Source organism: Trichechus manatus, unplaced genomic scaffold, assembly GCF_000243295.1.
Source record: "Trichechus manatus latirostris isolate Lorelei unplaced genomic scaffold, TriManLat1.0 scaffold00037, whole genome shotgun sequence".
Taxonomy (NCBI): domain Eukaryota; kingdom Metazoa; phylum Chordata; class Mammalia; order Sirenia; family Trichechidae; genus Trichechus; species Trichechus manatus.
The window spans coordinates 9,466,042-9,477,205 of NW_004443973.1; the positions used below are offsets into that span (position 1 = coordinate 9,466,042).

At 36.5% G+C, this 11,164-nt stretch overlaps 1 protein-coding gene across 2 annotated transcripts in view; it reads left to right on the forward strand.

Moving 5' to 3' along the window:
• Window positions 1-11,164, forward strand: part of CHN1 (chimerin 1) — a 227,643-nt gene that overhangs the window by 98,833 nt on the left and 117,646 nt on the right. For both annotated transcript variants that reach the window (XM_004375489.2, XM_004375488.2), the window contains one exon: window positions 2,233-2,346. In XM_004375489.2, coding sequence (XP_004375546.1) covers window positions 2,233-2,346 — 114 coding nt within the window. The remainder of the gene's footprint in view (window positions 1-2,232; window positions 2,347-11,164) is intronic.

The window sequence follows — 11,164 nt, forward strand, 5'->3', positions numbered from 1 at the left end:
CGTCTTTAGTCATTAGTGTTCAGTGTGGCAAATCTTTTCTTGGAATGGTCTCTAAATTCAGGTAGGATATACTTCAGGTCGATTTTGGTTCTTGTGGACTTGTTTTAATTTTCTTCAGTGTCAGCTGGAACTTGCATATGAGCAATTGATGGTCTGTTCCGCATTCGGCCCCTGGCCTTATTCTGACTGATGATATTGAGCTTTTCCATTATCTCTTTCCAGAAATGTAGTCGATTTGAATCCTGTGCTGTCCATTTGATGAGGTCCATGTGTATAGTTGCTGTTTACTTTGTTGACAAAAGATATTTGCCATGAATAAGTCTTGGAAAATTCTATCATATGATCTCCAGCATCGTTTCTATCACCAAGGCCATATTAAAAGTCTGGATTCCACAAGAATTAAAATCTCTGTTACTCGTAGTTATACATATAGATAGAATTTTGTAGCCTGATCTTTCCATTTAATATTAATAGTGAATATTTTTCTGTTTTATGGAAAATGTAGTAATTTTTAAACTCCTTAATATTTCTGATTATTAAAAAAAGAGAAATGTAGCTCTTTGGGAAGAAAGAATAAAAATCACCTGTAATCCCATAATCATTTGTTTTTCATGACTTGAGATCATATCACATAATAATGTGTATAGCAAACATTTTTAAATGGTTTTAAATTTTTTATAAATGTAAATTTTCAAGACTCTTGTGAATGTCACTCAAACACTTCTGAGTTAAGGGGAAGATGATTCCAAATTTGAAAACCACTGATCTTCTTTATGGTTGTACCATAATTTATTTAGTCACTCTTCTGCTTTTGCATTTAGGTTGCTTTTAAACTTCCCCATTAAAATTAATATGATAAGAAATTCAGTGCAGAAAGCTTTTTCTGGGGTAGAAATTTTGGATCAGCTGGTATGAATAGTTTTAAGGTTCTTTAAATATCATTGCCAAGGTGTGTTCCAAAATTTGTTTCCCTGTGAGGGGTTTTCTTTTAAATTGAGTCATTTTTAAAAAAACAGATATTAAAATCTGCTAACTTCATTAATTGATGTCATAAAACCTTAAAATATATATACCAAAACACTAATTTAGTGGTTTGTGTTGCTAGCAGAGATAGCTCACCATCTTCTTGCTTTTGGTAGATTCAGAGTCTTGACCTGAGCCTGGTCCTCGTTCTGAAAGCTTGAGGAATTCATGGAGATAATAAATCCCAGGAACCCGTCGTACCTCCCTGTTTTAATAGCCATGATTTGAACATACCTACCATGACCTGTTTTAAGATTTAAATTGAGAAAGACTGAACCACTGCCATGAGAAAAATGCCAAAAAAATTGCTCTTTGCCCCCTAGTAAAGTTCCTAAATGATGAGGTGCCATTTTAGGGCCTTCTAAATATATCATTCCAAATTCATGTGACTGTTTTTTGCTTTATGGCAGTAAAAGCTGCAGAGTTTCATTTGAGCTATCACTCAATTATCTTTAAGGAGATAGTGTATGCATAAGTTCTTTGTAAACTGTGAATCATCATACAGATGTAATGTGGTTTTCTATTTTTAATATGATGATCAGCCACCACTGACATTTGTTTTCTTTTTCAGTGTTTTATGTCAGTGTTATAGATGAATCTGTTCATACAATGTGTTATTTGTATTTATTCTTTCTGCTCCTTTTTTCTTTGTTAATCAAAGATAGGGTTTTAGCAGGGAGTGAAAGCAAGTATTACAATCGTTTGCTTTTGGCTTGAGGTAATGCGGATTATGCGCATTATTGGACAATCATGCCAATTAAGGGCAACCCAGGGTCCTGGAAAATTGCCAACATAGACTGGAAGCCAAAATTTTGAAGCAGTGCCACTAGTGTGAAGAAAGGAAATGAGACACATTTATGTGTATTTTTTTAGTATGTCCATATGGTCAAACGGCTACATAAAAAAGGGACCATCCTCTCAAGAGAATGGCTGATCTTCCCTTAGATGGATGTGCATTTTGATTTTGTGGTTGTTAAGTGGATTGGGTAGCTACTTTGATGCTGTTCTAGTAACTATCGAGAAGCTGGCCAGGGGCCAAGCCCAGAGAAACACAAGCATAGTTAAGCACAACTGCTCCCAACTGTTCCCTTCCATTGTGGCAGTACTTTGTCTAGAAAACAACAGCAGAAGGTAGGGGGTTTTGTTTTATCTTGTTTTAATGAAAAAAAGTAGAAAGCATATAGCTTCTGAATTGACTTTGTTTCTTAGGTTCCACGGCATGATCTCCAGAGAAGCAGCAGACCAGTTCTTGAGTGTGGCTGAGGGGAGCTACCTCATTCGGGAGAGTCAGCGTCAGCCAGGAACCTACACTCTGGCTTTAAGGTTGGTCCTGGACCTGTAATTATAACTGTGTTTCATTTAAAACCCTCTTAACAGAGGGCTTTAAATTTTAAAAGCATCCAGCATGTAATTGAATTGGTTCTTGTTTTCTTGGGGCCTAATTACCATTTTAATAGCTTTGAGACCCTTAAAAATTCCTCATGAATGGTAGCACTCAGCTTACTAATTAAGAATTGAAAAACTTTTTTAAAGCATTTTTATTGTAGCTGCTTCCTTCCACTGCATCTTACCCCTTGTCTCCCATTGCTCCTGCTTTGTCAGCTCCCATGTATTTCTTGAATAAGGAAAGGGACTAAGAGAAAAGATCTTTGTGGCTTTCAGTTGAAGCAGCTTTTCTTGGGCGCCCTTGGCTCTTTCCAATCAATGAAAATACCCAGCATTTTGACTGTTTTAACTTATACTCTAGTGCCCATAACCAACTATTCCAATTAAACTTGCAATAATAATATAACAATAATAACAATAACATGCTTATCCATTGGGCTTACCTCATGCCAGGCCTCTAACCTCATTTAATCCTCACAACAACTCTATGATGTGTCTACTCTTATTATCCCCACTTTACAGATGAGGAAACAGAGGACAGACAGGTTGAGTAACTTGGCCAAAGATCACAGGTTTAATAATTGATGGAGCTGGGATTTGGACCTAGACAGTCTGGCTTCAGAGACTGTGCTGTAATCACTCTACATTGCTGACTCTGCAAAGATTTGAAATAATTATCCATTGTCTTTGTTCATTCCTTCGTATGCTTATCCATGCATTCATTCATCCATTCTTGGAAAAGACTTACAAATAGCAACCTCCTAAGGAAGAAGTCAAAGAAATGACGCTTCTTTTGGTAGCCAAACCTTAGAAAGGATACAAAGATATTAGTGCTTACGACTCTTAACGCGATCATGTCTGACTCCTCCAAACACTTATGCCTGTGTGAGTGAGCAGTTGTTGTTAGTTGCTAGTTGCTGTTGAGTCGAGTCTGATGCATGGCAACCTTATGCATAACAGAATGAAACATTGCTGGGTCCTGCTCCATCCTCAAAATTGTTGATAGGTTTGAGCCCGATGTCAACAGCCACTGTGTCAACCCATCCCATGAAGGATTTCCCTCGTTTTTGCTGACCCTCTACTTTATCAAGCATGATGTCCTTTTCTAGTGATTGGTCTTTCCTGACAACGTGTCCAAAGTAAGCAAGATAAAGTTGCACCATTCTCACTTCTAAGGAGCATTCTGGCTGTATTTCCACAAAAACTGATTTGTTTGTTCTTCTGGCAGTCCATGGTATATTCAGTATTCTCCGCCAACACTACAATTCAAATGCATCAGTTCTTCCATCTTCCTTTTCATTATCCAGCTTTCACATGCATATGAGGGGTTACTCTTATTCCTGACCACAAGATTTAATATTAATCTTTATGAAAATAGGAATGAATCCATTCACTTTTATTTAATATTAATTCTCAATCGACTGCATACTTGGAGAATAGACTTGGTATGGGAGTTCATGGAAATTTGCTTTTTATGACAAATTATTAAGTGCAAATCAACCTTTAATTAATTAATTATACAGCTCTTCGGGTTTAAATCATGGTATGCAGGGAAAAAAACTAGGCTGGGAATTCAAATACCTGTTAGTTCTGCCGCTAAATGAACTAGAACACAAAGTTGGGGCAAATCACAGAATTTCTAGTAGTTGGTTTTTTCATCTTCTTACTCCTAACATTTTATGATTATAAAACCAAAACCAAACTCTTTGCCATCGAGTTGATTCTGACTCATAGTGACCCTATAGGACAGAGCAGAACTGCCCCATAGGGTTTCCAAGTAGCAGCTGGTGGATTCGAACTGTACACCTTTTGCTTAGCAGCCTGGGCTCTTACCCACTGTACCACCAGGGCTCCTTTATGATTATAGGAATCTGTAAATAATCTCATCATTTGCGTATCTGAGGTAATAATCCTTGATGTAAAGGCTAATGGATAAGGAGGAAGGAGGTGTGGTAAGTGGAGGGAGAGAAATCTCTATTAACACTGTCTTCCTTTCTCCTTCCTTGTCTTTTCTACTTCTCTCCAAGATCACATGGTTAATAACTGGAATTTGAACTCAGTTCTGCCTCATTGCCAAGTTCAAGTACTTTCCATTACACCATGTTGCCTTTCAAGTTGTAACATGGCCGTCATGCAGTTTTCCCTGGCTGATGAAAGCAAACGACCTAGGGCCCAGGACTTAATTTGGAGAAAAGCAGCACCCAAAACCCTCAAGCTCTTCCTTATTCCCGCCTTCTTCCCCTCTCTCATGCTACTCATGACTTTAAGTTTATAATCATTCCCCACCCACTCTGGTGCAGTAAGTCCTAAAATAGAAGTTGGAAAATAGATGACCATAAAATTGATGGGAGTGTTTTTAATTTATAGATCTAGGAAAACATGCAGCCTTTTTTTTTTTTGCCATTGAAAACTACTATAAAATCATTACGTGGAAAAGAAATAGTGGGTACATGGGGCTGTGGTGTGGGGGTAGAGAAAGGAATTTGCAATATTCACCGTAGTTTGTGTCCTGAAATTTGACCTTTTCTTTGGTTTAAACTTGGTGTATGTCGGGAAGTATTAAGCAGAATAGAAGTAGAAGTTGTATTGGTGTATCTGTTATTCTTATCTGATGCTCCCCATTTCAACTGCTGATTCTCTGAATTCACATCAGTTTGTTTTGTTTTTAATATAATGAATAATCCATTTGGGGACAGCCAATTTGTCTAGTCAGTAGCAATAATTGTTTATTATATATTTACTATGTCAACCAGTGGCTCCAAAATGAAGAATTAGGAATAACTCCTTGAACTCACATTGTTCCATAGGCGTCTCAACCTCAATATGTCCGGAATGGAACTCCCAGTTTTCCTCTCAAATATGCTGTAACATCTACATGTCCTGTATTAGTTTGTGACACTGTTATCCAGTCAGTTCCATAAGAAAGAAACTGAGAAATCATTTTCCATTTTTCTCTAAGGGCTATTTTAAGACCTGTATATGCCCCAGCACCATTGGCGCAATGGTTAAAGTGCTTGTCTGCTAACCAAAAGGTCAGCGGTTCAAACCCACCAGTGGCTCCATGGGAGAAAGATGTGGTAGTCAGCTTCTATAAAGATTCCCAGCCTTGGAAACCCTATGGGGTAGTTCTGCCCTGCCCTATAGGGTCTCTATAAATCGGAATCGACTCGATGGCAATGGTTAGCTTATATCATACCAAGCACTGTATGCTACATTTAATAATATGTTAAGATTGTTTAAATTTTTTTTTTTTTGTAATTTTGCTTTTGAAATTAATTTTAGTTTTGTAGTTTTTCTTTTGCATTTTGGAGCTACGCCTTTTTTTTTTCATACTTCAAACATTTTTGTATATCCTGGAAAGCAGTAGGTACTATGCCTGTATTGTCTAATGGTTAAGAGGACATTTTTCCTTGCTTATCTCCCACAGCCAAACCCAACAATCTAATTTAGCAAGTATTTCTCAAATATTTCCCTTCCTTTTCTTCTCTAAGTCACTTCCTGAACTAGTTCAGTCACCCTGTGGCCTGCTTGTCCCCTCTAATGTATGCTTCATAGTAACATAAATGATCAATCTGAAAATCTTAATATCTAATGCAGTGATCTGCAAGGTTGTAGTGTTGAGTAGGGCACAAGGTTTCAAACAACACATCTCCCTTCATCACTGACATCTCCCTCTTACCTCTGGGCAGCAGGCCTTAATCTTTCACTGAGGATGTTTGTGTATAATGTGAGGTGCTGTTTAGAGGAATATTATTATATTGTGTGCTGTCATAGTGTCACTTTCCTGAAGTCATAAAAGGTTCTCACTGCAAGGCATATAAGGTCTTTTATGGTTGAGATCTGACTTTCCTCTTATGCATCTTCCCCCATACCCCATCTCATCTTGAATTCTAGTCCAGGCCTTGTCTGGCTTTTCTGCCATTGCTCAGGTTGATTCCTTAGTTCAAGAACGATGGTAGAGGCTCAGTGAAAGTTTGTTATACAAAGTTATGAACTGTTTCAAGGTGACTTTGGATTTTTTCTGTATTTTGATTTTGACAATACTTAGATTAATGAAATAGCATAATAAATATCACTTATGAGTAACCTAAAATAAGAGGTTTGATTGATAACTTTTTTCCTTATGGTTTTCATAGTCTTACAACTAATTCTTTAAAAAATATTTTACAAAGCTTTATATAATTTTTTTCACTAGAAGAAAAAATTTTCTTGTTAGTTTCAGTGATCTGTGGAGTGACAAATGAAGAGATAGGACTAGCCCCCTTTTTTGTAAAATTACCCTTATTACTAAATATCATCATATCACAACTGTCATGTACCCAATGTACATTTTAATAAAACATCCATTACCTCTGGAATCCTCTGTGTACTATGTGTCTCTCCCCTCTCCCATCCTGCTTCCCCATGTTCTACAAAGAGGCAATCCTATCCTGAATTTTGTGATTGTCATCCCCTTGCTTTTCTTTATAAGCATATAACCTATGTTTGTATCCCTACACAATCTATTTTGATCTGTTTTTGAACTTTAAATAAATAGAACATGTGGAATGTGTTCTTCTGTAGTTTTTTCTTTACCATAAGGTCCCGAAAATTAACCTTGAAAAAAGAAAATAAAAAAAAAAAAAAAAAACCCATTGCTGTTGAGTCGATTCTGATTCATAGTGACCCTAAAGGACAGAGTAGAACTGCCCCATAGGGTTTCCAAAGATCAACTGGTGGATTTGAACTGTCGACCTTTCGGTTAGCAGCCTGAGCTCTTAACCACTGAGCCACCAGGGCTCCGACATAGTACATAGCTGTAATTAATTTATTTTCACTACTATGTAACAATCCATTAATTAAATATACGATAATTTGTATCCATACTACTATTGCTAGACATCTGGGTGGTTTCTAGTTTGGAGCTTTTATAAACAGTCCTGCTGTGTATAATCTTTGTACACTTGTGTAAGAATTTTTCTAGAATATTTACTTAGAAGTAGAATTGCTGAGTCAGAGTGTATACATCTTTTGCTTTATTAGTGCTGCTATAACAGAAATACCACAAGTAGATGGCTTTAACAAAGATAAATTTATTTTCTCACAGTCTTCTAGGCCAGAAGTCCAAATTTAGGGCATCAGCTCCAGGGGAAGGCTTTCTCTCTCTTTCCTCTCTGGAGGAAGGTCCTTCTCATCAGTCTTCCCCTGGACTAGGAGCTTCTCTGCGCAGGAACCCCGGGTCCAAAGGACATGCTCTGCTCCCGGTTCTTCTTTCTTGGTGGCATGAGGGCCCGCGCCCCCGCCCCCAGCTTGCTTTGCTTTCCTTTTATCTCTTGTAAAATAAAAGGTGGTGCAGGCCACACCCCAGGGAAATTCCCTTTGCTTTGGATCAGGGATGTGACCTGAACAAGGGTGTTACATCCCACCCTAATCCTTTTTAGCATTATCTAATCTTGCCTCATTAACTACATTCAGAGATTAGGATTTGCAACACAGGAAAAGTATATCACTCAGAAAATGGAGGACGACCACACAATACTGGGAAATTGCCTAACCAAGTTGGCACATACTTTGGGGGGACGCAGTTCAATCCATGACATTAGATAATAACAATTTTTTTCCAAAGTAGTTGTGCTAATGTCTACTCTACAATAGTGCATAAGAGTTTCTGTTGTTTCCCTTTCTTACTTTCCCTTAATACTGTCAGACTTAACTTTTGCCAATCTGATATTGTCTGGTGATTAATTTTTATGTCTCTGATTCCTAATGAGGTTCATCATCTTTTCATACATTAATTGACCATTCATATTTTCTCTTCTGGGAAATGCCTCTTCAAACCCTTTGCCCTCACTTCTATTCTGTTATATAGCTTTTTCTTGTTGATTCATAACAGTTATTTGTTCTTGATACTGTTTGGTTATGTATAAATTGAAATATCTTCTACAAGTTTGTGACTCGTCTTTTATTTCTGTTTATGGTGTTTTCACGTTTTTAATTTCAGCTCAAGTACGTGCTCCATTTATGTTAAATGTAATTATGGATATATTTGGGTTTAAAATATTACTTTATTATTTATTGGGTTTAAAATATTACTTTATTATTTATTGCCTATTTGACCATCCTGTTTAATGTTTTCTTTTGTTGCCTTACTTTAGATATATCAATTTTTTAAAATTATTCCCCCCCCCCTTTTTTTTCCCTATTAACTTGAGAGCTATCTTTTGGTGGTTAGAGATTAAAACATGCATTCTTATTTATACCAAAAAAATTAAACCCGTTGTCCTTGAACTGATTCTGACTCATAGTGACCTTATAAGACAGAGTATAACTGCTCCATAGGGTTTCCAGGGAGTGGCTGGTGGACTCAAATTGCCAGCATTTTGATAAGCAGCCAAGTTCTTAGCCACCGTGCCACCGGGTTCCACCGTATTACTTTGACCACTTTCCTAATGCTAGACTCTTAGAATACTAGCTCTACCTCACTTCCACCTTTTATATTATTATCTTCAAGTATTTTATGTCTGCATATATTGTAAACCCCACAAGACCTAATAATATTTTGAACAGTTAATATTAAGTTAAGTATTTGTTTATGTTCACCCACATATTTACTCTTTTTGTTGCACTTTATTCCTTCTTGCAATTTTTTGTTTACCTTGGGGTTATCTTTTTTTGCCTGAAAAACTCCTTTTAGTATTTCTCTTATTGTAGATTTGCTCTTTTCTGACTTTCTGACTTTCTTCTCCCTGAACTTCATTTTGAAAATGTTTTCTATTTACCTGTCTTTCAGTTCATTAGTTTTATCTTCTGCTATTTCTGATCTGCAGTTAAACCCATCTGTTGAGGTTCTAATTTCAAATAGTGTTATTCAGTTCTAGAATTTGGCTTTGCTTTTTTGTTTAGATTTTAATTCTATGATGAAATTTTCCCATCTTTTTCTCAGTTTTCTCCATATTTTTGTCTATTTTCTTGAACTATAACCTATCAAGACAGTTACTGGCTATAAATTACTGTTAGAATTACATAAACACTATACCATGAATTCTTGGAAATACTGAAATAAGGTGATAAAAAGACTAGTACCAAAACCAAAAACCTATGGCCATCGAGTCAATTCTGACTCATAACAAGCGGCTGGTGGATTTAAACTGCCGACCTTTTGGTTAACAGCCAAGCTCTTAACCACTGCGCCACCAGCACTCCAAAAAAAAAAAAAAAAGACTAGTGGGGAGCTAATATAAGTGATTAGATGTACTGACCTATTAAATATTTCTTATGTATTTTCTCATTGTCTCCACTGTACCTAATAAGAATATAAATAATTTCTGTCAATGTGAGCATTAACACATTGAAAACTAATTTTTTTACCTGAAAAATTAATTTTTTGTCTGAAATTGCATGAATGCAAAAAAAGTCTTTGCTAACTCAGCAAATTTGTAAATAACATTTTCACCCTAATGACTGTTTACTTTTCCTGCTTCAACTAAAACTTGCAAATATTGGTGAATCATAACTGAACATTAGGATCTCACTATTAATCTTTCTAAATCATCCATTTAATGTGGGGCACACTTGTCTTGGATCCTGTCCAGGAGTTTTTTTGGAAATACAAAAAACACCTGTTTACATCAATGCTGCACATTTAAAATGGCTTCAAGACTAACATTATATGTTGCTTAGATGTATTGTTGGGCATTCTGTCAGTATTGGTTCCCTTTGATATAAAATACTCCTTTTTCACAGTGGCTTGAACTGCTAAATATGTTCATTTTTACTAAGAACTATAATAAAATTAGAAAAGCATGCTGGAAGAAGAAACATTTAAAACACTAATGACATAAACAGAAAACCTCTCAGCGTAAAGCAGATGTTGAAGGAGAAGTAAAAGGTCAGAGAGAGATAAGAAATTAAGATTTTAACAAATCTATCACTAAATGGTTGCAATTAGCTATTTTCCCTATTACAACTTTGGAAATGAAGTTGTACTATAGCTAGAGTCTGACAAACGTGAGCTTTAATTGTCTGGCCTTATTGTATATACTTAACCTACCTGAGCTTTAGTTTCCTATTTTCAAAATGGGCATGGTAATTCCATTATTTCTCAAAAGAGACCTTTTTAAAATCTGTTATTAGCAGCATCTCACTTTTTAGAATCAAATTCTCCATCAGTTGAGATGCTTTGGGCTGCAGGAGTTTTCTGATACTCAAAATAAAGAAGCTCAACTGACTTAAATTTAAAGAAATATCTCACATAATGAGAAATTCAGAAGGGTAGTAGTATGGATGGTCAGTGTCTCATTGTTGTTATCAAGGACTGGGGATCTTCCTGTTTCTGTTCATGGCCACTTATACCATCAGCTTCAGTCTTAAGACTGGTTCTCCTTGTGATTAAAAAGTGGCTGCCAGGGGAAAGTTGTGTGATAGATATATTTACAACAATGACCAAAACAAAAGAGTAGCTACTAAGGCTGCTTATGTACAACCAAAAACCTCATGGGATTTGGTTCCTTGGTTTGGAGGTTTAGGGTTTTGTGGGAAATCCCAGTTAATTGGCTTGATAACATGTTTAGTGCTTCTGTTCCACCTCCTAGTTCATTGAGCAGTGCCTGGGGTCTGAAAAGCTTGCAAGCAGCCATCCAAGCCACAGACAATTGGTTTCTATTTGCCAGGAGTGACAGGAAGAAGGAGAGTAAGGAATAGGAGAAGGATATGGAATATGTGGCTAATTGCCTTCATAAGCAACTTCCTCCTTTGCCATGAGACTAGAAGAGCCAAA